This window comes from Pezoporus occidentalis, unplaced genomic scaffold, assembly GCF_034315485.1.
Source record: "Pezoporus occidentalis ecotype Australia unplaced genomic scaffold, CSIRO_AGI_Poc_V1 ctg59, whole genome shotgun sequence".
Taxonomy (NCBI): domain Eukaryota; kingdom Metazoa; phylum Chordata; class Aves; order Psittaciformes; family Psittacidae; genus Pezoporus; species Pezoporus occidentalis.
This window is the reverse complement of record NW_026915932.1, coordinates 2,496,588-2,522,795: the sequence shown is the minus strand read 5'-3', so window position 1 is coordinate 2,522,795 and position 26,208 is coordinate 2,496,588. Positions and strand designations below refer to the sequence as shown.

Here is a 26,208-nt window from a genome sequence, read left to right as displayed (position 1 = left end):
CACCTGTAACATGAAACACAATAGGAACTGAAACTTAAGCCCAAATTACTTGATCTTATTGTATGTAGCCCAAAGGTGGCAAAGGTCACTAGGGTAAGGCGGGTAAGGGGGCTTTACCCTCCTAGCTGTGAGGGCAAGCAGGAGTACCTCTCCTTTACTATGCGTTTTGATGGTGCTTTGTGCAACCAGGCAAGGTAGTTTTGCAGCTGAACAGTCTGATCAGTGCAAGACAGCTGCAATGGGACCTAAGATTTTTCTGATACAATAAACCAAATATGCTTAGTTTTCAGGATTAAAGAGAATCCTGAATCATCTGCTACCTCCAAGAGACACATCTGGTAGTTTATATGGCATCATTCTTGTGCCTATAGGTATCAAAGGATTATGGGTCTATCACAGCTTTATGTGTAACACCTTCACCTCGTTATATTTTTCTCCTAGATATTATGAAGAATGACAAGATTAGAAAAAGGCTCAATTACTGAGCACATACCATCAAAAGAGTCCTTTCAATGAACCAAATTCCAGTTACAAAATCATCAAAATCTAAGGCAGCTCATCTAGCTCCATTAGCCTATATTTAAGTCTCTAATTAAGTCTCTAATTTAAGTCTCTAGCCCCAACAGAGAGGAGTCAATGTTAAGACTGTTTTAAAAGAAAGCAACTGTTCCAAAAATCAGCTTTTAAAGCACACAATCAAGTTTATGTTAACATATCAGAATTTCCCTGGGATACATGCTAGGGCTTTAGACTGCATACAGAGATACAGAGATTTTGGGGGGTTAATTACAGTATTTAGCAGAATCAGAAATTATGTTCACCCGAATTTATTAACTCACCAATAATTTTTAGACATCCATCTTGATGAAATTCTCCAATGTCACCAGTATGGAGCCACCTCTGCCCATTTTCATCAACGGAGAAATCTTTTTTGGTCCGTACTTCGTTTTTGTAGTAGCCCACAGTCACATTTGGCCCTCCAATAAGAATCTCACCTCTAGGATACGGTTTATCAGTGTTGTAATATCCACCTAAAAGAGCAGGTTAAATTAACAAGAACTGAAATACATTCCAAAGCAAAAGATTCCTATTATTTTTATAATTTAAATATAGAACTAAACAATCTACTATGTCCTTAGACAAAGTTACCACCTGCCTCAATAGTTCACTTGCCTCTAGTTCAGTTTCAATTCTATGAAACTTTCTGCCATGCTCTGTTTTATACAAGCTTGAGTAAGATTAAAAAAAAAACAAAATGAACAAACAAACAAAAACATAAAAAAGCTACAACAAAAACCTACAAAAGAGATTTCACCTCATATTTTAGGAAACTAAAAAAAAGTATAAAGTTTCACATTAGCCCCAAACACCTTTAAGCATTAAGTACTTCTACTCTACAATAAAGTCTACAGAGAAATCATGTAAATGCATTTCAAACTTCATTAAATATATTTTGTATAGCATCCTTTAAGCTTCCATTCCATATGCCAATTTTAAATTAATTGATTAACAATAATATTATGAAGACTATTTTAAAATAACTTAATGGCAACAGAAGGTATCATGCATGCACTTCGGTTCAAGCCTCCTGTATCCAGCACCTCTAAGACACAACATAGACAACCTGCACCCTGTGCTGCAAGAACACTAATCTAAATCAGAAAGAGGTACAATGCTGTATACACTTCCACAATATGCATATACAAGCACAGTGAATACAAGATATAGTATAGCTAAAGAGTCATAATACAGCCGAGGCAAAAAAAACATTCACATTGATTGCTCTGTCTAGATACTTTAAGTTTTAAAACCACTGAGGAATTTACCTTTTTTCTCTCCCAAGTTCAAATTTTTATAGGTAAAAGTAGCCTTTAAAAAATAAAAAGCCAAGAAATAGATTTCAAATTACTACTACTCTGCAAAGCCCAACAGAAAAATAGCCATACAAAGTTCTTATAAACATACAATAATTAAATCACATACAGAAATTCTCACCTTCTTCCCAGTTCATTAACTTGATTTCACAACAGACCAAAGGTGCTCCCACTCTCCCTGTAGTGTAGTCCCAAACTAAAATATATTAAAAAAAGCATTTTTCAGGAAAAAAAAAGAAGTCAAAGAGTGGGAAAAAAACAAAAAAGTCTTTGTTGTCATGCATCTTATTTAGTGAAAATTAACTGTTATTTATTTCTAAACTTTAATTCATAGAACAGAACTTCCAAGAAAACCAGTGGATCTATCAACGTCACGCAGCTAAAATACTTATCTCACAAAGAGAACAGATTGCTGTATTTACAGATACCTCCAGTCATATCAACACAGCTTTCACAGTAAGCTATCCATGCGGATCACACTTTAGAAGTGGCACAACCACTTTAAATAGCGTTTTGCTGGACTAAGATAAGTAGCAATATTTCATAACAATTCAGGGATACTCTATTTCGATTCACCTTCCTGAAGTCTCATTTCCAAACACTTCTACATCTAGGCTCGTTGCTGAAAAAGCATCACTGCAGACTACTTCATTTATATTACAGTTCCATGTTACAGACACCATTAAGTTCTATGATATGAAATTAAAAGTCTGGTGCAGACTTTTGCATTCAATTTTTTATTTTCCTAAAGTCTCAAAATTATTTATTCAGTTCAACTGCGAAGTGCAGTAATGACCAGATCCCATTCACATTATTATGGGTATCGCTATTACAAATGAGAATATTTTTTATATGTAAGTCACCAGCTTTATCACAATGTATCAAAATTAGTACTCCTACTACTTTATATATTTATGATTATTATATGCAATTCCTAGGATTCCCCAATTACAATTTGGTGGCATACTCCAAATGAACAGACTGTCAAAGATGATACACCCAGCATGGACCACAGCACTCAGTGGGATGCGCTGACACCAACCTTCCATGATTGTTCCAGCTCCAGATGATTCAGTTAGCCCATACCCCTGTCCTACAGGGCAACAGAAACAAATGTTCATAAACCGCTGAGTTGCTGCAGAGAGTGGAGCTCCTCCACAAAGCAGGATGCGAATCTTTCCACCTAGCAGCATTCGTACTTTCCGGAAAATAAGGCTAAAATGCAAAGATTAAGAGTATGTATTTGTTGCTTTAAAACAAGAGAGTACTTAATTCTGAATCTGAACTGAAAGTTTGCACCATCTTCAGATACACTTTTATGTTATTCAAGAAAAACTCTGAAGGAGCACATTTAAGTTTTCAGGAACACAGGTTTTGTAATCTTGTTTCCACATTCTAATTTGAAGATGGTTTAAATGTCTAGAGACTGCAGATTTCTTAAGACAGTAAAATTCTGATTTTTTTCTCAAAAATAATTTTTTTTTTCAAAAATAATTTAAAAAAGCTGTATAAATTTTGCAATTACATTATGCTTTAGTCTCACTGAAGCTGGGAGTTGCACTCCATGATCCTTATGGGTTCCTTCCAACTCCAAATACTTTTACTATTCACTTCTGTCAAAGTGTGAAATCGACAGCTGTATATACCAATAGACTTCCCATCTTACCCAGAATTGTATAAGTCTATTATTAAACTTCTGATGAAGACAAAGCAATCAATATAAACCTCCAATCAGTTTCAAGTTAAATAACGCTCATCTAAATTATATCAACAAATGTTTTAAAGCATCGCACAAACTACTGAATTTACACTTTATTACAGGCTTGTTTATGTTCAAAGTGTCAACAGTAAAACAAATTAGAAAAATCAGGTAATGCTCATGTGGAAGGACTTTGATAAGCATTTTTTTGGTGCCACTGAAAAATAAAACTAAACTTACCTATCGCAGAGCGGGGTTGTGTAACCTTTGGAAATCTGTTCCATTTTGTAGTTGTAGGCCAATATAAATAGATTCCGCTGGAAAGTAGTCATTTCATTCACTTTATTCATGACATTTTTATAGATACGATCCATAATTTCCTAGTTACATAAAAAGACTACCTTTAACTCACAGAAACATAAATCCTAAATTCAGTACAAAAAGGAAACATGATCTAGAAATTCCAGTACATTTCAGATGATAACCCACTCTCAGGTTGTTTCCTCTTCCACTGACGAGATAAAGATGTTCACAGAAACCCAGAAATCAAACATCTGAGCAGGAGCACTAGTTAATCCCAAGTTGCCTGCAGCCAACTGTCTTTATTCCACTCATTTGAACATAAACTTAATTTGCATAATGAACAACAGATGACTACTTAAAATTACGATCTAATACCCACAGCTATTTAAAATTTGAAAAATACTGACATTTGTATGATGAATGTTTATCTCCAACATAAATACAAAAAATATTATTATAAATTAGCTTAACATCAGAAGTTCTAACATTTTTATTTAAATGTTTTGATTTTGTTGTTAAAAATCTGGATTATTTTTTAAAAATACATTAAAAATATATTTATAAATATTTATCCTTCAGTTACTTACCGGGACAGCTGCCATTAGGGTTGGCTTAAGTGTAGTAACATCACCTTTGCTTCCTTTCTTTATTTTAGATGACTAAAGCAAAGAACATGTTTATTAGCAGACACATTCAAGATTTTTAACAAGACAAACAAAATGACACAGCACATCTTTCAAACAATCATTTTCATTTAAATTATATTTTAACAATTAAAACTAGTCCAGAGTCCAAGTCATAACCATGCATACCCTGTTTCATGAACTGCAGAAAAGACTTTAATATTTTTCAAGAAATATTACAAAGATCTGACTTCAGTAATTATTTATGTTTTGGTTTGGGTTTTTTTTACTGCAAGTGCTTAACGTCTGTAACATACCTGGTCAGCTAGTGTCTGAGGTGAAGAGTAACCAATGCGGCATCCATGAGACAGACACACAAGTTCAGCACTCAGCTCCAGAACATGGGCAAGAGGCAAATAGCCAATATAGATATCTTTTTCTCTGTAAAAAGATTTTTAAAGAATAGGTTTATTCTGTACCATAGGAGTCATCAGGTAAGTCATTAAGCCAAATTTACACAGAGCTTACTGCAGAACAAAAGAAAATGGAAAATTGCCTTGAGACTACATTTCAAATATGGGTTTTGTTTAAAAAGTTGCGTACTATATACTGTAGGCCTATGTCATGAACAAAGTGTGGGGTTTACTCATCCCAAGACAACTAACCGTTGCTATGGCTGCAAAGGCAACTCTGTGGACAAGGTTAAAAACTGTACCAAACAGAGAGAAACCACAGAAATTAACACTAACCAAAGGAAGTACTGCTTAGGAAAGCTTTCAAACACTCTAGTGCAAGGCAGCCTCACAGACTTGTGTGCCCCAGTCTTGCCCACATAGAGAATATAAGAGAACAAACAGCACATGAAGTATTCATGTCATTTAATGCAGTACTGGAAGATGCTCAAACATCAGTGCAGAGTAAGATGTGCCCCAGACAAAGCAATATAAGATAGTTGATCTTTTAAACTACTTAATCTAAAAGAATATGCAACTATGATCAGTTTATTTGCTGGTAAGCAACCATTGGTACATACCCCAGATTTGGAATCCTCTCAGCCATTCCTGTTATCCCAGCAATTATGTTGCAGTGGGAGATCATAACTCCTTTGGGAACTCCTGTGGATCCACTTGTGTACATGATCACTGCAATATCTGAGGGCACAGGCCTGGCCTGCTGTTTGTTTCCTATAATTTGTATTAAAAGAGAGAAACACATATAATATGAGGAGAGCCTATTAGACTGGGAGGTCTGATATACTAACTGATTTTAGCAGTCACTGAAATACATTACCACATGACTACTGTTACTACATTTTGCTTTCAGTTAAAAAGATTGTGGCCAAGCTTAAGTGCCTTCACAAAGAGCAGGAACTTCTTTGCATTAGCTGAGCAATGCTTTGAGTCATTGTCCTAGTCTACCACAACAACACTTCTTCTATAATGCTTCCCATATTCCTGCAGAGAAGACAAAAAAAGAGAAGCTCTGGCATCTCCAAAATGCCACTGAGCTTTAACATCCTCAGGAAGATAGGCTGCACTGGTTCCACATTGACACAACATTAATCCCCATTTAAAAAGCTGGTTTCTCCTGTGTTCCCTGGCAGGGAAACAACATGCTGCCTCATTTACAACACCTGAAGCAAGACACTGCTGAGCCAACACAAGGTCCAATTTCTATAAATATTTAAAGTAGGCTCAACAACTTTAATAGGATTGAAGTTTTTTAAACTGCTTGCTCTGAGAGCAAGAAAATACAAAAACAAATGTGTTTATTCAGAGGAAAAACTGCTTAATCACAGAATGGTTTAGCTTGTAAGGGACATTAAGATCACCTAGTTCCAGTCCCCCTTGCCATTCCCCTTCCACTAGACCAGGTTGCTTAAAGCCCCATCCAACCTGCTATTTTGATAGCATGAATTAAGAAAAGAGTAAGAATAAAGATGAAATAACAATGACAGAATTTTCAAAGCAAGATTTGCTTGATGGTTCTTCGCAGTAAGCAAATTACTTTGTTTTCTTCCTCAGAATTTTGTAGGAAGACCAGCAAGATGCTGCAGATAATGCTGGAACGCAGTTGAGAAGTAAAGTTAACCTCCCTACCATGCTGACTCACTAGCAGATTAGGAAGTCTAAAAGAGCAGACAGTTTACGTGGTAAGTAAGCAACAAGCAGGCATGTTATCTTCTATAATATCACGCCAGGTGAATATTGTTTTCTTGAACCGCAATGAGCAATATGTGTAACACACCACACATACTGAATGAGAAGAATGAAAACATTTAATTTTCCACTCCCTGAGCCCTGCCTATGCTGCAAGATTAACATCACAGAAGAAAACAGAGACATAAGCAGCAGCTCATATATTTAATATATTATTAATTGAACATGCTTGACCATAAAAAAATATCACTGTAGCATTCCACAACTTACGAATGGTAAACTTGACCAAGATAACGTTTTTATAGTACATAGTATGTGATATTTAGAAGACCAAAGAATGAGGGATTAGGCCATCTCAAGGTACTAATGAACTATAGCTGCAATTTTTTTATACTGGTGTTTTCTGAAATAGTTTTGAGAGTACGCAAAACTGGTAAAAAAGGAAAAAACATCTTTTAAAGAAATTGAGATGTCATGATGTTGGAAGTAAAAATATCCATTCCCCAAATATCAAAAGGACTACCCACCCACAGTACTCCCAAAACAAAATCCAATCCAACATCCATGTGGTTGAAAGATTATGAAAACATGAAGAGTAAGAACAGAAGAAAGAAACGACTGAATATAATGAAATCTTACAATACTAGGTTTATCAGGTTTCAGAGCCAAGAATATCAGTTTGTTATAAAAGTTAAAACAAGAACAAAACCAAACCAAAGCCTCCTGAAATTCTGAATTTTAAGTGTTACATAGATTGGAAATAGATTTCCAGAAACATACATAGTAGATTGATACTTCCAGAAATGCAATAAAAGTGACCAAGTTCTATCAGATTTAACTGGCTATTTTACATTTCCTTATTTGTGCATTTAACAAAACTTAATGGTAGAAAATTACTGATGTATTTTGCTTTAAAATGTACAATTGTATTCTCCATATGCTCTGAACAACTTGGTTTTAGTATGTCTGATCATCAGAATGCTTCCCAAGTTGCTATCCTGGTGTAAATTCCTGTCCTAGAAATTATTCTCCATTGTGGGAAAAAAACAGCTCTTTTTGAAACCATGTTAATCTCTCAAAACAAAAAAACAAAACAAACTCCCCTCATACACCCCAAAATCCAATCTCAACCAAACAAAAAAACCCCACAGATTTCATTTAAAGAAAAAGCAGATGATAAAAAGTTCATCACTGCACTGTCTTTTTGAGATCTGCAGTTTACCCACATTTACTCAACAGGGTCAAAGTAGGACAACAAATGAGATGCTCCAAATAGAAAGAAAAGATAACCTACCAGTATCTGCCTTGGCCCCCATAGCTTGCACAGAAGCCATAGTATGAACAATGACACCCTTGGGAAACTCTGACCATGTTGTTGGTTTACCGTCCACTGTAATAATATGTCGCAGCAGTGGAACTTGAGAAACAATTTCCTGTGGAAATAAACGTGCTTAGAAATCATACATGAGACTTATGCCAACAAGAAGGAAAATACCCAAAACAAACCACAAAAAAAAACCCCACCACACTAGTGTATATGTTAAAAAAACATTGATATAAATTAGCTGAGGATTTGGACTAGAGGGTGAACTTGTCTAAGCTTTGTCCAACTCAAATAGCTATAAAGCTTAAAACTTTCCACATTTACATTTGCAGAACTGATTGAACTTTCCACTTACAACTCCAAAAACTTTTCCAACTGTTTACTGATCTCGGTCTTATTTCAAGAAAAGCCCACAAGTGAAACTGCAATGATTTGTAGAGATAATTGACTTTCCACTCTCATAGAACACAGAGAAACTGGCGACACTGAGCTCACAATAATTCTTATGTTGCTCCTTGATTACTATGCTATTTAAAATTAGCAACAGCCAGCAAAAGTACAGAAAATTATTAGTTAGGCACTAGTTAAGCATTTCAAGCAAAATAAGAGTTCTAAAACATTTATCAGTGTCCAAGTGGAAGAGGAGATTATTATCTTCTCAAGCTGAAGAAATTTAGTCTCTTAATGTGAGCTGAAATAAAAGTGCATTATATATATATTCTCATTCTAGTAACTCAAAAAGGTTTGGGAAAGTCTTATTTGAAGTTCAGCAATAGAGCATGGTTTTTCATTAGAACAACTCCCTTATGTGAGAGGTCTAGTTCCCCCAAAACACAGGATGACGAAACCCATGCAGATAAATTGATCCACTTGTGTATTCAATCTGGGTAAGTCAAAAAAGTTTTTTGACTGTTAAAATGTTTAATAAGCTCCTCCCCACACTGGAAAACAGCTCTTAACTCTTCCAAGTACACATCTTTAGATTTAAGAGCCAGTCTCTGCTGGGAAAACATCCTACAATAAATCAGGCAGATGACCACATTTAGCTACTCATACACAGTTTGCACATTTTTCTGTTCTTCCCATTTGCTTCAACTGTTAAATTTATAGGGACTAAATCCATGCAGGAACCATAGCAGTTTTTTGTAAAGGTGTTATTCCAGGCAACACTGCAGCTGCTCAAGAGTTACTGAGGAGCCTAAACCCCTAAAATGAAGGCTATCATTTTTCTGTACATGAAGACAGATACATACTCTAAAATGAGAGTCTCCCCTACAGAAAGGCAATAAATCATTGTTTTGTACAATGGAACCAGGCCTTTTAACAATAATAAACAGATACATTGGAAAGAGAGAGACAACAGTTTTCTGACCTTCAGCTTTGTTTGCATCAATTCTTTACTAGTAATTATGGTGGTCACCTCTGTTTCATTCAGTCCATGTACTATTGCTGGGCCTCCCAGAGTAGCATACAGAGTAACAACTAGAACAGAAAATGGGAATAAAAATGCTGAATTTCTATGTTACACTTCCAAGTACAGTTTACCATAAAGGGCTGAGATTAACCTATTTTAAACTAGGCAATACAGTAAGCATTTGTTAAAAAAAAAAACACCACCTTACAGAATGAATTTAAATACAGCATAACTTTCAGTTACTCTCAGAAGGAATAAAGAACAACCATTGTCTATGCAAGTGTTTGCTATTTTTTGAGGTCTAACTAGAGGCACCAAAACCACATTACCCTATGTAATTCTCTTCTAGATCTATTCTTGTACCTTCATGGCTTTTACCATTTTAAAAGCAGGCATCTGTTCTCAGTTTGAGAGTCCTCTTACAGATTTCATTTATGTGAGTTCTCTTTTCAGAATTCACATGCTTTGTTACTAACCTTTAACAACTGACTGCTAATAAAACATTTAGAATACCGCAATACTTGTCATCAGCAGGCTAATTCTCATACTCGGTAATAAGCCTCCTCCCATCTATTTGTAACAACATAATAAAGGTTTAACCATCACAATCATTAGACATTGAACTGAGAATACAGAATACCAAGGAAACAAAATATTTAGGAAATTGACTATTAGAAACACCATTTCCTGTATTTAAGGACTGCTCATTAGATGTAGTGTTAAACAACAATTACTTTATATTAACAATTTAAAAATCGTATTTAATACCTTGCCATTTTTATGGGAAATGCATGAGAAAAACCAGAAGAGACTGGGAAGAAAAAGGCAGCTCAAAGAGGAAGAGAGATATTGCTCTTAAAAACAATAAAAATTCCCTATTTTCCAAGCAGACTGTTAAACAGGGGCATCTCAAAAAAGTTGCAAGGTAAATAATCACAATCACTAGTAACTACAGCATCAGTGTTGGCGGGTTTGTCACATTAAGTATTCGAGTTTCTTTTGTATTTTAGTCTGGACCTAAATGAATATTTAAACAATGATTAAAACAAGACACCTACTGCATATTAGGGCTAGAACTATATTATGTTCACTGCAACAAAAATTAACAGTAAAATCAAATCAAACCCTGCTGTATTCTAGGATGTGAAATCCAGGGAGTTACAAACCCAGTGCCGCATACTAAGGAAGAACTCAAAAGCAGTTTTCTTACACAGATGAGTAAATAGTTGACCTCCACTTATTTTTTCCTTGTTAAAACAGTCCATCATAGTTCAGAACTGTTGCAGGGCAAATGCACATGCACTGTGTTTTCTTTAATTTGGTGGGAGCAAAGTCCTAAAGAGTGCCTCTACTAGTTCCCACGAGCTCTCTCTACTTACTGCAGTGACCCCTGTTATATAAACATCTAGCAGAAATTCAGCTTCCCCAAGCCAACAAGCGCAACCAAGACAACATGCTGCCTGGAGAGAAAAGCATAATCTCTGAAATAGCCATTTATGTACCTAATTACTCATCTACATCAAGGGCAACTTAGAGCTATATGACAGAGCCAAAGAGAGCTCTCCCATTTATATAATGGTGTACTGATGTCATGGAGAGAAAAAACCTGAGGAATGACTGACCTGTGAAATTCCCCCTTCTCCACACTGGCATGTAAAACTTTTTCAGGCAAATCTGAAAGTTTGGGTAATTTTTTTCTCCCCTTGTTCTCTTGAAAACTGACTGAGAACAGATTATCTTTTGAGTTCATCTTTACACACACAATAGAATAAGCGTTTGATACCTGAACTTCTGCTAGTAATACTGCTCCAACAATCAATCAACAAAGAAAATCTCAGTACCACTAAATTCGTCAGCTAATATACGAGAACAAAGCCTTGCCCTAAGGAAACAAACAGAACTTTTGCCATTTATTTCACTGCAAGCAAAATGTTACACTGAGTATTACAGCATTCATCACACATCACAAATATAAAGCAAAATATACCTTTAAAGGCTTCAGGTAAATCAATACTTACAAAACCATTTTTGCTCAAGCCTCTCGAATGCATGACTGAAAAATTAAACATAACCTTTCCTATTTATCTCATTATTTGGTTACACACTCAGATGTTTTATCTGCCCATACTGGTGAAGAGCTCTTCACACAGATGAAGAGATACTATGGAAGAAAACGTGTTTTCATGCTAGTACTCATTTTTTTTTTTCCCCCATTTTGAGCCAGCAATTCCACTCTTACCTCCTGAAATACAAGACTTAGACAGCTTCAGTGTCAAATTTACAATCAAGCAAGTATTTCTAATCATAAAGCCAATTCTTTATGCAAGTAAAATTCTTTATGCAATAAAAATTATTTTCCCCATTTAATTCTCTCCAGCACTACATATGAAGCAGATGAACCTGTCCTCTTGACATCAGTTCTGCGCACATACCATCGAATTTAATACATTTCACATTCTGAAAGCATGTCACAACCCTACCACAGCAGCAAGCTCTTGCAAAACTTGTAAACTGAAAAATGCTAATATAAGTCATTTAGCAATGTCTTGCCACACTACTTCTTCAATGTCATCTGAATTTTATACTTCATTCAGCAAACTGACTGTGAATACTGCATGATAATATCATCATCTGCCAGTACTCAAGTCAGCCAAGTTCACACAAGATGACATACAGCTTAGATGAGACAGTGTGCTGGCGCACATCTCAGTAAGGGAATTTAAAACATTAATCCAACAAACCCAAAACCATATGCATGCCATTCAGCACATGACATCCATCCACTATCTCAGATACATTTTTTTCCCCTCAAATCACAAAATCTTCCTTGGATTTCTAAGTATACTGCACTTCCAAGGAAAAAATAATTGATACAAGCCTTCGCACTTTATTCCCAGGACAGTCACAAGGCATCTAATAGATCCCACAAGAGGGAACTGACACACTGTATTAAGAGACACATAGTTTAAAAGCAACACATCATCTCATCCAAGAACAGCCTGTGCAGATCTCTGCCCTGGTAGACAACTCAGAAGCCATCACTCAGTGAAGAAAGAACAAAAAAAAAAAAAATATCACTGAATTTAGGCTAGAAGGCACCTGGGAAGATCACATCCATAAAACAGTTCATTACAGCAGAGTGCTCACGGCCATGGCCTAGTGTGAGGTATGGGCAGGGGGGCTGGAACTAGATGGTCTTAAGGTCCTTTCCAACCATAAGTATTCTATGATTGTATCTCCAAGGATGGAGATTTCATAACCACTCAGAAGTTTGCCCTACTACCTAGTTTTCCTGTGTTTCAACTTCTGTGTGTTGCCTCCAGTCTTCTCAAACAACATCTTGAATAGAATCTGACTTCATCTTACCAATATGCTTCTATTAGGTAGTCTTACTTAAATGAAAACTGCTATATACTCATGAACACATGGATTCTCAAATTGAAACAGACTCATAGCAAAGAGGGACCATTTAAGATTCTTCAGCTTGCTTCCAAAATCTAAATGAAGTCTAACTGATATACACCTTTAGTGTAGGCAGGTAGTAAATCAGTAATTTCTCCACATCTGCCTTTTACAGTCCATCTCTTACTGCAGGAGAATAAGTGCAGCATGGGAGAGAGGAGGCCAAAGCCAGTAAGGAACAGCAGCTTTTAGAGTGCCTTTGGGAAAGAGAAATGTGTCTGGGAGCATCACAGAACACAGCCACAGGCTGGGCTTACAGTTAGGTGAATGACCTATTAAGAAGTGATGATGAAACAGGCACCTGAATACAATTTATATTTCAAGTTGAGATCAGCATTCAATCAATTTCTCTGAAAGAAAAACAGGCCCAATTAAAATCAAAACTGAAGAACTGACAAAATAAGCAGTTAAAACAAAACTTACAGATGAAGGTTTGAGGTCAACTCCTGAAACTGAGTCAATTAATTAATGTGCGATTTTTGTTTGTTTTTAGAAACTCAGGAATCTGTACTGATTTGAGAGTAAAGGAAAATAAGCCTCTCACAAATTCATTAAGCAAGTTATACTTACTGAAACCATACTCCATCTGGACACAGATACAGGTTTCTCTGTTCAATAAAACAAAACACTACAAAGTGCAATCTCCACCCTATGCAGCTTTTAATTTGTATATTTAAATGTCCTACATAAAAATCTATATAAAGTTTTCTTAGTATATGAAATAGAAGGTTTATTTTCAGATTGCGTTGCAAGATCAAGAAAATTTTAGGAAAGACGCATACTTACGCTGGTAGCTGCACATGAAACAGGCTTGTGCTGCAATCATCCACTCAGCTCTAGTCTCACAAAAGATAGCAATGTTAGTCTTTGGTTGCTGACCCAATACTGCTAAGCCATTTCCAAAATTAACAGCTTTAATGTATACATCTTCATATGAAAGCCAGGTGTACTTGCCAAGGATGACCTAATGAGAATAATAAATTCAGTTTAGAAAATGAAAATCCTTAACACGTGTCCAAGTCCATCCACATGAAGAAACCACAGATGTTTGAAGCAGTACTTGCCTGAACTGTAACAGCAGTTTACTCAAGATAATGAATAATATTCTTGCCAAAAACTACAGGGACTGTGGAAGTTCCAACACAAATACTGCAATATCTCCTCAGTTATCACCTCAGTTGCTATTTTCACATTAGGAAAGCACGTGATTCCCACTGTATTTAGTACTTTCAGAACCTTTTGAAAGGCCACAGTTATCAAACCCACATGCCTTTAGCTTTTACAAAGGTTTATTTTATTTTAAGCAAAGAGTAACAACCACTAGCTAGTACAATACATTCTTTATATTTGCTTTCTTGGATACTTGGACTACAATTCTACGCAAGTATGATATTTAGGTGTTCATTCTTATTTAAAAACAAACAAAATCATGCATAAAACAAGAAGAAAGGGAAACTGGAATACAGGAAGCAGTATATCAATGGGTCTGCAGTCAGAAATTGCTAAATCCCTTCCCCTTTGTTCAAAAATGAATGTCAGGGGGGAGAAGAATAATCTTCTTGCCCTGTTTTTGCCATTAAAACAAAAGTGGGTCAGAAGACTAGACTGAAAACTACTGGTAAATCTCAGTACTGAGAAATTATGTGGAAAACATTAAGTAATTTCAGTTTTCTTCTATATGGGAAAGCTGGTGCACTACAAAATTGAATTTGAATTTACAGATCACTATCCATCAAATTTTTTTTATGTGTGCACTTGCACCTTGCAGTACTACATTCTCACTTACAGACAGTATTTATTTGAGGATATCATAGATGTTTTCATAGACAGATGTAGTATGAAGATATTTTACACTGAAAATCCAGACTATATTCCACCTTACTCATCTAGTTATACAAGCACCTTGACAATTTTGAAAAACACAGTTTTTTATTAGTCAAGTATTTCTGACATTTCATTTGACTATGCAGCATTAATACTAAATGCAAGCAAACACTAGGGAAAAAAAAAAAGCTAGAAAAGCAAACTTCCTCCTCTCCCATTCTGTTGTCAGCATTTATCAACTTTAACTAAATTTCAAAATTGTAGGATGTAAAATCTAACAGCTTTTTGGCATGTAACTGCATTTCTAATGAGTCTGTACTTCCAAATCCACTTCCTTAATACAATGGATTTGAAAATCTCTCGACCTCCAGTAGAAAAATAGCATCTAAAAGATTCCTTTCACTAAAGCATTTTCAAACTGCTGAAGTTTGCATTGGGCAACTGAGATGTACCTACTACAGCCTTGCTGCATATTTCTCATTAACCTACGTGTTTAAGCAGGACAAACCTTTCTTAACTGAGGACAGGTATATGTGCAGCTGCTTGGAAAATTCATAAACGTTTTCATGGGAAAATACAGTTTTACAAAAATGAAATATACTTGCCAACAATAGCAATACTTAGTGATTCCATCAGAAACCAAAACATCTCTCACAAAAATATCTGCTCAGGTTTTCCCATTTCATTCACAGCAGCTCACCTTCATTGGCAAATAGGCTGTTCCAGAGCAAAAAAAAACCTTACTGGAGAAGAAAGATCACACTGAATTTCTCTGCTGTAACCAGTGACAGAATCACAGCAGAATTGCTGGCTGATCACATCTGCAGCACCGCAGGGCAGAGGGCTCACACCACGACTGGGGCTCACAGCTACAGCCCCCACAAAGAGAAGGACCAGGGAGTTCCTTTCAGTTTCATTACACTTTTTTCTGGTGTGGAAAACTTCTACTGCTTCCAAAGAAAACACTGTACCTCTTCCTGTCCATCCAAATTTTACCAATTTCAAATTAGAATTCCAGTTTGGGTCCAAGTAAAGTATTTTTGGCAGACCTTGCAATTCATGACAAGCTTATCAGTTGAAAACAATTTATAGCAGTGAATGGGTAACACCCTTTCCATCATTATACTCTACCTACAGTATGGCCTCAGGAACACTGCTCTCAAATAATTCAGCCAAGAAATACAAGTAGATTCCTGTTAGCATTTCTGACAAGTTTACCAATTGGTAAATAAGAAGGTTTTGGCATTTTCACCATTCACAATGTAACTCACCAAGGCCGGAATAATAAATCATTGAAGGGTCAAGAACTGATCTTTCTGAATAATATTTGTGATTCTGCCTTTTTTTCCTTTTTTATTCTATTAAATAATTTATCCTGATCGCTTAAGCACGTTTGATATAAAGTAACAAAAAAAGGCTTTACTGGTGTTTTCCTTTCTGCAAAGGTTAGAAAATCCACAGGAAGTATAGCACTGTTCTAGTTATTTTTATATATATAGAAATATATTTATGAAGAACACCGACATGTGAAAATACACAAGAAGACCTTTTTCAGTGCAGCTCTTTTGATATTCATTCTTCCTACTGCCTTTGATACATTTAAATTTCTATGTTCCCTCCCTCCCCATACCCAGCATTTCCTCTCTAGTCCCTTCCTGTGACATATTAATATATTGCATATATCTGTATGACCTTTTCTTTTGCATTTCTCTATATGCTTCTTTAGTAGGACACAGAGCTGGTTATGGTTTCTCTCATCCTTCCTTATGTTTCAGTATGCCCCCAAATCCACCTCCTTAGCCCTCCCCTCAGTAGCTTTTGCTAATATTTTCCAATGCATGGTTTCTACTGCAAACAGCTGTTAAGACCGATGTCAAGTGCCATAATCTTTTAAACATTCACACACGCTTAATTTTGTGACTCTCGGAACTTATTTCTGCTAGATAACTACTTACGTATGTAAAGAAAGCAACTCCAAGAGCTCTTGGGATGGCTGAAAAACTCAAGATTACTGAGAACTGTTTTAAACAGACGTAAACCCAAACAGTGCATCAGGAGACCTGTCAAAAGGCTACATTAAATAGGAAAACACTGCCCTCTAGTGCACCCGCTTTTAAACGTACTTCAACTGCAAGTTACTAAAAATATTTGAGTTGCCTATTTAACACCTTGGAAAATATTACTGAACACCAGCACTGTATTAGCATTTGGAAATCCAGCAAAGTATAGAGACTAAACACTTGCTACACAATAAAAGTTTATTTAGTCTTGAGTTCAGGGCAACCACATTCAAATTTTTAGCATGAAGGTGTCATAAAATAGTCTCAAAAAGCTGAGGGCATGTGTAGAGTCATTGAACTAGCCGACCCCAATTACTTTTCAAGGTCTTCCTAGAAGTTGTTTAAAAGGCTTGAAAAACCTTGACTACACAATTTGGAAATCGGTGATAATGAATTAAATATATTTCCTTGTAGAAAGTATATTAAAAATAATACAATGGAAGTTATTTGAAAATACCCAATTCTTTGCCTTTTTCACATAAAAACATGGATTGTAGCTGAACACTTCGAAAATATTATTTACACAGCATCATGTATTTTTCAACATCAGAGAATCATAGAATAGTTAGGGTTGGAAAGGACCTTAAGATCATCTAGTTCCAACCCCCCTGCCATGGGCAGGGACACCTCACACTAAACCGTATCACCCAAGGCTTCGTCCAAGCTGGTCTTGAGCACTGACAGGGATGGAGCATTCACAACCTCCCTGGGCAACCTATTCCAGTGCCTCAGCACCCTAACAGGAAAGCTATTCTTCTATCACTCAATCACTTGTCATGGCAAGTACCTCCCTGCAACCTCACGTAAGTTTCAGTATCAGCTATAATCAGTAATGTTCTGAATGCCCAAGTGCTTGTTTCATGAACGTCTCACAAGCTTTATCTAAATTTATTTCCCTTACCAAAACCATGCTTAGTTTTCCCTACGTCTTATTATTATGTTCACATTAATTCTGCTCTTGGCTACAAGAACAGAATTTGTTCTGTTTTTAAAACACAACAACCAACCAATCCCCAAAACAGCTATAACACCCAAATAACCCCACACACAAAAATCCACATACCAACATACAATTACAGTTTATATTGTCGTGTTCTTGCTTTTAACATAACATTAAATAATTAACCATCAGAAGAAAGTTTCTCTTTTGGACATCATAAAGATCTGCTTAAATTATTTTTTCAATTAATTATACCTTAATCTCTGAAGTATTTTCACCTTTATCTGACTTAAGTGCATATTTTATATTAGTATTACATATGCCCTCTATCTAATATATTAAGTAGACTACAGAAGCAAACAAGAAAAGCTAACTACATATGAAATATTATAAAATACAAAGTGAGCAGAAGCAAGTATGTGATTTTAACATTCATGAAGTTCTGCTACTTTGGCAATCACAAAGCAATAAATCTTTTGAACACTACAGTATCATAAAATTTCAAGATATTGCAAAATAATAGGGTATTACTGTTCTCAGAATAAATTCATGTAGTATCTGTTCTAAACGATGTTCAGTATCTCGCTTTAAATAATTTTAGCTAAAGCATGAGGACATTTAGCTTTCCTAAGAATAGAAGCTTCATATTTTACTTGAGATATATACTCTACTAATGAATCATTAATTAGGCTAATTTATCCCATAGCAATGTGCACAGAGACACATCTTCTAATAGGTAATGTAACTCAGTATATAGGTTTACATTCAGATCTCCCCCTGACTTACAGATGACCTCAGAAAAATGCATCAATCACTCCCCACCACTGTGTTCAATTTTTGAAAGGGAAAAAATATTGAACAAATTTTGCAACTCCTGCAAGGTATTGAAATTCTATGTATTAGATCTAAGAACTAAAATTGTTATGCACCTTTTTGAAAAGCTGTACCAATTATACCCCAATAAGTTGGCGTTAGTAAAAGAAAACAGGCAATATAAAGATGCACGGCACAAAAGACAAAAATCACAGGGAAAGAACCTTGACATTTAGAATCAATAAGGTATCTCGGGAAACTTTCCAATATTCCTGACTCGCTAGCACATGTTATGAGTTATTAAGAAACACTGTATTCCTTAACAGGAAAAAAAATTAAAAGTAGACTTACATGATAATGCCACAACTTGGAACAAAATATGAGGGCAAGTACAGCAATCAACCATAACAGTGTTGTGACAAGCTTACACAAAATTATCTAACTTAGGTAATTTCTAAATCTAAATACTTAGACACAAAGTAATTTAAGTAGGTCACAGCAACATTCTTCAGCTTTCCAATACTCAGAACACTCTGCTTGCATAACGGCAAAGGCTAAAACTCCTAAGTTCTTAAGACTTACATTACTGTTTAAAAAACACAGCACAGATCATAAGCAGCCAAAATGCTGATTTGTGCTCAGAAGCACACTTTATACAACATGAACTTTGTTTCTGTATGGGGCAATGAAACAGCAAAACATCCACCAAGAAAGATTACATGTACCTATTTCTCACGGCATTTCGTTCATACTGAAAATTTAACTCCATAGTTGGGAGGAAGTTTCACTAACAATTAAATCTTCTATAAAGACTTTAAAGGAAATAGCCTCACAATATACTGTGGTATTGCCAAATTTTATTCCCATATTAGAATTAAAACTAGCAGCATTGAATGTATTTATTATATGAAGAGGTAAGTTTTTCTGCTGCAGAAAAACTAATCTTAACTAAAAATTGGATTTACAGCGTATAGTTAACTTCCAATACATAAATGTAGACATTTAGCACATATCTGCACATTTACATGTATCCTGTTAATGGTATCCTGACTTGCTTCTTCAGGCATTTTCAAATGCCTCTGACCAAATTTAAAAGATTTTAAAGTCACAAACTGCAACTGGCAATACAGGACTGAATTTAAGATTGAAAAAAAAAAAAACAAACAACAACCCCACAACAAAATCAGTCCCTTGAAACAATGGAGTTTTACACTGAAATTAAATCTCCCGCACATACCATGGTAGCACAGTACTAATTCACCTTAAAGGAGATTGTAAGAGAAAAAGAAAAAAAAACTCTCAATTAAAGTCTGTGCAACCCTTTTCCAAACAAAAATCTCATTTAAGCCCCGAATTCACAGGGTAGAACAGTAAATCATTAAATTACAATTAAATTTACTGGAAAGGCACATCTGAGTACAGGTATCTAGTAACTTTGTTTCTCTCATTATAGTTCAGAATAACACAAAGGGAGACTTGTTTTTTCATTCACCGAGAAGGAAAACCTTAAAGCCAGTTGTGTCATCAGCTGAATAGTAAAAACAAATACCTAAAACACATTTGCATTTTTTCTTTGTCTGAAATCATACAAAAAAGGATATCTACTCAAGTGTGCAAAAAGGTTTAGATCTGTTTTAAATGTCAAGTAATGAAAGGTTGGGAATTAGGTAATTTAACTCTTTTTATCACTACATACGCTTAAGTAGAGAAACTTGGTTTTTAGCCCAGATGCACTTTACTGGACTAGAAGCATTGCAAGAGAAAGTAAACACACTTTGAAAATAATTCTTGAAGGCAGTCTGCAAAAACACTTACCTTTTTAAAAACTTTTCCTGATGGCTGGATTTCATCTTCCTCTTTTAGGATCTCACGTGTTCCCAAGAGCTTTCTGTCCTTAAATTTAGTTTTGGCATATTTAAAAACTTTGTCAAGTGTATCACACCCAGGATATAAAACTGAAGCTAAGCAATGTAGACTGTTAACAGATCTGTACGCAGCCCCAGGCTTGTTATTCACAGGTTTAGCTTTAACCTGCTTGGCTTTTGCTATAGCCTGCCTTGACCCTGAAAATATGTACCACGGAATGTATGTTACAAAGGTGTACACCAAAATTACAAAGTTTATAAACTGTAGAAGAACAGGGTTGATGTTATGCTTCAACTTCATTTTGTCTGCTTGCGAAGGTTACAAGGAAGAATTCAGAAACATGGACCAATTAGACAGGGATCTGAAAAGATCTGAAAAGAGAAGAGAGAATGTCAGCTGTTGGCAGGTGGCTTATTTTCAAATGTATTCTTACAACCAGTATCTGAAGAGGTCTTTTCATGCAGAAATTAGGCTGGCAGTCTTAACATAATGAAACAAGGCACTGACAGAAGATCTTTAAGGTCTCTTCCAACCCAAACTTTTCTGAGTCTACGGTAACACACTTGAGAAGTTACCTGAGTGAAGTGTAAATTGCATTTACAGTTCATTCTGCTTTTATGAGCAGAACACTAATATTTATAACTGCTGGCTCACCACTGCAGAAATTCATAGTCAGCCATTATAACAAGGGTCCTTGTTTTCCATAAAAATTTTGATTATTTTGATTTTTAAAAAATCTTTTAGATAGATAGCATAATTTCTTGACTCCACAGCAGAATACATTAGAAAGTTACATCACTGCAGTGTTTGATAGGATAAATGCTTACAAAAAAAAAGTTGAATTGAATATCCTGGCATCATAGGGATCTTGGAAAAAGTTACTGTTCTCTTCATAGTGCTGTTGCTAGGATTTTGGGAATATTTCCAAGCTATTTTCCAGTATTTACTAAATATTAGTTAACTTTTTGTCATGTATTTACATAATAAGCATGCCCACTGCATACTGCTACTTGGGCTAGAAGTGTAGGACAGATGAGAAGTCCCTAGGGACAAAAAAACCAGCAAAGTTCTGTCACATACAGGCCTTCATGGAGGACGGTTAGTGTTTCCTTCTCTCATGTAGGTGCCCCAGTCTGTATGATCTTTGGAAATGTATTTCAACACACTGGTTTGGGTTCTCATGTACAGAGTGGTAGCATTACTTGTGTTCTTACAGCTGTATGAAGGTTGATGATTTACAGTCAAATGTCAAAAAGACGGCTAGTGAAGATATGCACATAGGTATTCTGATATGGATGGAAAGAATCTTTTAAATTGTATAATCAGACAACATTTTCAGATAAATGTATGCCAATCACGTCATTTCTATGTTTGTGGTTCTCTATTTATGTTGTGCAGTGTCCAAAGAAATGCCAGTATGAGTAGGTATTGCAGCCTTCTAAATGGGAATGGATGAGTTGTTCCTCCTGTCATAGAACTGTAGACGCATAGAACAGGTTGGAAAGGAACTGAAAGATCACCTGGTCCAATCCCCCTACTATGGGCAGGGACAGCTTCCACTAGACCAAGATGCCCTCTCCAACCTGGCCTTGAACACTGCCAGGGATGGGAGCATCCACAACTTCTCTGGAAAACCTGTTTCACTGCCCCACCAACCACCCTCAAAGACTTTCTTCCTAATATCTTATCTAATATCTACCCTCTTCAGTTTAGAGCCATTACCCCATGTCCTATCATTATCATATCACTATGATGCAATTGTATGAAAAGCAATACCATAAACCAAGCAACTAATAATGACGAGAGATGCGTAACTTTGATAATTCTTTCTAAATTAAGTACATTTTTATTTGTAAGACACAATGGCAATACCATATTCTTCTTTACTGATGCCTTACATCCACTGACTCTTTGAAAACCCTAATGAAAAGAAATTTTAGTTGAAAAAGTAATGTTTAAATTATTTAAAAGATTCTTCAATAGCAATGAAAAGAAACCTTGCTTTATGGATCTTGGATTTGTAAATCCTTTTGGGAACTGATCAATCCAATATCCTTCATTTGTAGAATGGAATTAATTCTATCTCTCCCTAAAGTACAGAATTTTTTTAAACTCCAAAATGATTTTACCACCAACTTCTTCTCTAACAAACTGCTGTAACCTCATCAATAACCTTACATTGTTAGAGGCAGTTTGAAGGAACCAAGTGACATCAGAGTCTATTCTGTAAAGCACCCAGGGACATGTATTCAAATAAAGCGTAAGAGCTCTTCACAGTGAAGGCTTACTGGATCAAACAGCAGGAGGGTAAAACGGATTTAAAACTTTAACAAAGAAGGGAAGTGTTTATAATTTAATTTTCACAAAGACAAAAAGCTATGACAAATTTAAAACAAACAAAAAAACAACAACAAAAAAACACTTAAATAGGCTAAAGGGCAAATTCAGTAATCGTTTGAAGAGACTTGTGTTCTTCAGCTGTCACTGAAAGATGCTTAATGGAAATAATCATGTGCAAGGCAGTAAGTTACCGCAGTCAGAAAAATTATGCTGTTGTTGATAGCATAGAACGTAATATTTTAAAGCTGAATCCAGAGTTCAAGCAACAAAATTTTACCCATTTTTCAGAAAGCTGTACTATAATTTTGTCTGGCCAGATTCAGGGGTGGGGGCACTTTTTTTCTCTTTATAAAGCTGAAAAACTTCTCTGTGCCTGCCAAGTAAAAACATAATTTAACCAAACACTGTTACAAGCAAAAATTAAGGCAACTGATTTAATACGTTTTGGAAAACTTTCTCCAAAGAAATTCCCTATCTGACAAACAGTGGAGCCTGTTCAAAAGTACTCCCTCTGGGTTTCATAACTTTTGAGAGGCACTGAGCCCTTCTAGAATAGCAGCTTCTCATTTGATTTTGCAGCTATCCTAACAGAAGTTGTTCCTACCTCAGAAGGAAAGGGCAAGCTTCCCCACCATTTCTGAAACAACCACACCAAGGTCTCATGTCAAGCCCTCTATTCTGGCTTACCTGAAGCCTCCCACAGAACACCAGTGTGGAACCGCTTGCTCCAAATTGCTGATCATAATTATGCTATGTCCACTGTTTCATAAAGGCTGTATCACTAGAAAGGGTCTAAGGAACACTCCAACACAGAGTAAGGGGAAATATTTTGGAATGTCACTCTGGCTTAGAAAAGTATGCATCAAGCTCTAGAACTCTACTCTGATATATATCTGTTACTGAATAAATTGCTAATTATTTCACTCTCTGCTTCAGTAAAGTGAGGCTACTGAAAGTCATCTATTTCACACAGTTCCTTTTAAAAATTAACACAAAAATATTTTTCCACTTAAACTGATTTTTCTTTTTATGATAAAGTGTCATTTGCAAATGCAGTTTCTTGCCTTAAAGGCCAATTAAGCCTCCATTTTTCTTGCTTTAAAATCTTGTAACTAGGAGGTACCAAACTTTGGCAAGAGTATGCCTGTGCCAGTGCCTAACAATTTGGCAATTGATTTCAAACTGTGATATTTACAGACCATCTATGCTTGTAACTAACTGTAATTAACACTGTAATTACTACTGTAATCGGCAAAAGTACAATCCTTTTTGAACAAGCATGAAAAGTGTATCCTAGTATTTTCATTAGAAGGATGCACTCCAGTGTCTTTGTAGGTTGATGACTCTAAGGAGAGCTGAACCACAGCACAAAGGAAGCACAACTTCCCCCTAACTTGACACTGGAATGCTGGCAGTAAGACAATTATCCTTTCCTGCAAGCAAAACCAACACAGCTGAATATGACAGCCAGTTTTGAAGGTTTTGGTTGTTGTTTTTTAGGGCTGTTTGTTTGTTTTAAGTAAAGGGTCAATTAAGCTTCAAGAAAACCCCAGTTTTAAGGACATCATAAAACAAATTTGTTTTTATTAAGATAAAGTGTTTGTACATGCATTTTTCTCTACAAATGTTATTTTGAACTTTTAGTGTATGGTATTTTAAAAGCTCAAAATGAAAATAAATATTAATAAATTTGCAAAACTAATCAGAAAATTGAAAGTTTTAGGGAAATTTTCAAGATTGTAGCAAGTTTGAAAGGGGTGCACTATTTGCTGTTTAAAATTCTGCCTTTTAAAAAGTATCAAGCAAAAAAACAAAAAAAAACCCACAAAACTCTGAAAGACTTGGTGAAATACTATTGTGGGAATTAAAATTTCAAGGAAATACAATTTGTGGTCACCTCACTAATTCTGGAAGTCCCCTTATTCTGGGGCAGGAAATGGCAAGCAGAGGACAACAGATCCCAACCCATTTTTGTAACTATTAGACTATGACACTGCAACAAAGTCACTGCAAATACTGAGGTTCCTACAGAACATGCATCCATTCTGGTTTCACATAATCCCTCTGGGGTTTGCAGAATTGGTGTTCAAATCCCAACCAGCAATGCATAAAAGGTTGGCAGGTTAAATCCTGGAGGCAAGAGCTGCTAATTTATGCAATACAACTTACAGAAAAACCGTGCAAGCAAATGTTTCTGCACACATACAGCAGCTGTTCAGTTTACATGTAATTCTCTTTCTTGAAGCAGTCAAATGCGACAGAGTAAGACCACAAGGTAAAATTATTCACTTTTTACAACATCAAAGAGAAGCAGCAACCAGCATGCTCATTCATAAAGTCTGGAGAAGTAAACCGGCAGTTTTCAGGACCCATTCCACTTAATACATAATCAGGGATTTGGCCTGATACAGTACTTATACTAATACTGTTACTACCTTTAGTTTTAGAAGAAAACTTTTGTTAAATGAGGAAAAAAAAAAATCCTTAAAGGAATGTGTTTACTAATTGACCTTCTTATAATAATCAGTACAACAAAAGCATGAATTAACAAGAAAAAGAAACCTTATGCAACTTCTCATTGTGGCAGGTACAGGTGCAACAGTTGATACCAGATGTTCCTGGCTCAGTTTCCTCAACAGGAGCTGTCCCAGGCAACTGCGTGAAATTTGAAAGATGGAAAATCCCCATTAAACGTTGCAATTATAAAACACATCCTCCATTCTTTCTCTTGTCTTTTACAGTAAATAAATAAAACCTTTTACTCATCTAATACTTCACTCTATCATTTCAGAGAGTCTAGGCCCACTACATTCAAGTTAAAATAAGACCAACTGTAACACACAACACAGTTGTGGCTCATATTCAAGTCCAGGATAATCAAGGTAGTTGGAAGAGCAATAGTTAAATTCAGCAGCTCATGCTTCTCACCTCCTTGACTAACTCCCCACTGTCTTTCAGTGTAACTCTGGTTCTACCATCTGGGGTGGAAAACACATACCTATCTTTATGTACCAAGCTACTCAAAGAATGCATTTCAGCCTAATAAATACTCCTGGAAACTTTATAAAAAGACTACATGAAATAGTAATCATTACATTGATCGATTTTGCTCTACTATATACCGAGGTTTTCTTTATAGTTCATTCCAGAAAGAAGTCTTAAAAACCTGTGCCAGCAATTCATATTTAAACTATTTTGTACCTGTTGCTTGTCTGCAAACATTATTATTTACAAAATTACTTAGCTCTTACACAGATAAACTTTTCCAGAAAAGACTCAGTGGACTATTTGCTGCTTGAGGTAAGCCCCATTTCTCCATTTCCATTTCACACGTACTATTTAAACAAAACCTAACTCAAAGAGGGGGGGGAGGGAATAAACCACGCAATTTATAGTTACAGGAACATACATTAGATTTTTCTTATCAGCAAGTCTTGCAAAAAGAAACTGATTTGTTAACATTCATAGAAAGGATAAAAAGGTTATTTATAAGGTTAGGCTTTACTG

At 35.7% G+C, this 26,208-nt stretch overlaps 1 protein-coding gene across 2 annotated transcripts in view; it reads right to left on the bottom strand.

Moving 5' to 3' along the window:
- Positions 1-25,390, bottom strand: part of ACSL3 (acyl-CoA synthetase long chain family member 3) — a 36,993-nt gene extending 11,603 nt beyond the window's left edge. For both annotated transcript variants that reach the window (XR_009968533.1, XM_062638862.1), the window contains exons 1-12: positions 25,264-25,390; positions 20,311-20,732; positions 13,645-13,822; positions 9,355-9,464; positions 7,953-8,091; positions 5,533-5,683; positions 4,817-4,940; positions 4,464-4,535; positions 3,814-3,953; positions 2,917-3,089; positions 1,996-2,070; positions 840-1,031 (exon numbers count right to left, since the gene is read on the bottom strand). Coding sequence is in view for 1 of the 2 variants with exons in the window: in XM_062638862.1 (XP_062494846.1) it covers positions 840-1,031; positions 1,996-2,070; positions 2,917-3,089; positions 3,814-3,953; positions 4,464-4,535; positions 4,817-4,940; positions 5,533-5,683; positions 7,953-8,091; positions 9,355-9,464; positions 13,645-13,822; positions 20,311-20,661 (1,705 nt within the window). In the remaining variant the exon portion in view is untranslated. The remainder of the gene's footprint in view (positions 1-839; positions 1,032-1,995; positions 2,071-2,916; positions 3,090-3,813; positions 3,954-4,463; positions 4,536-4,816; positions 4,941-5,532; positions 5,684-7,952; positions 8,092-9,354; positions 9,465-13,644; positions 13,823-20,310; positions 20,733-25,263) is intronic.
- Positions 25,391-26,208: the final 818 nt, after the last annotated feature.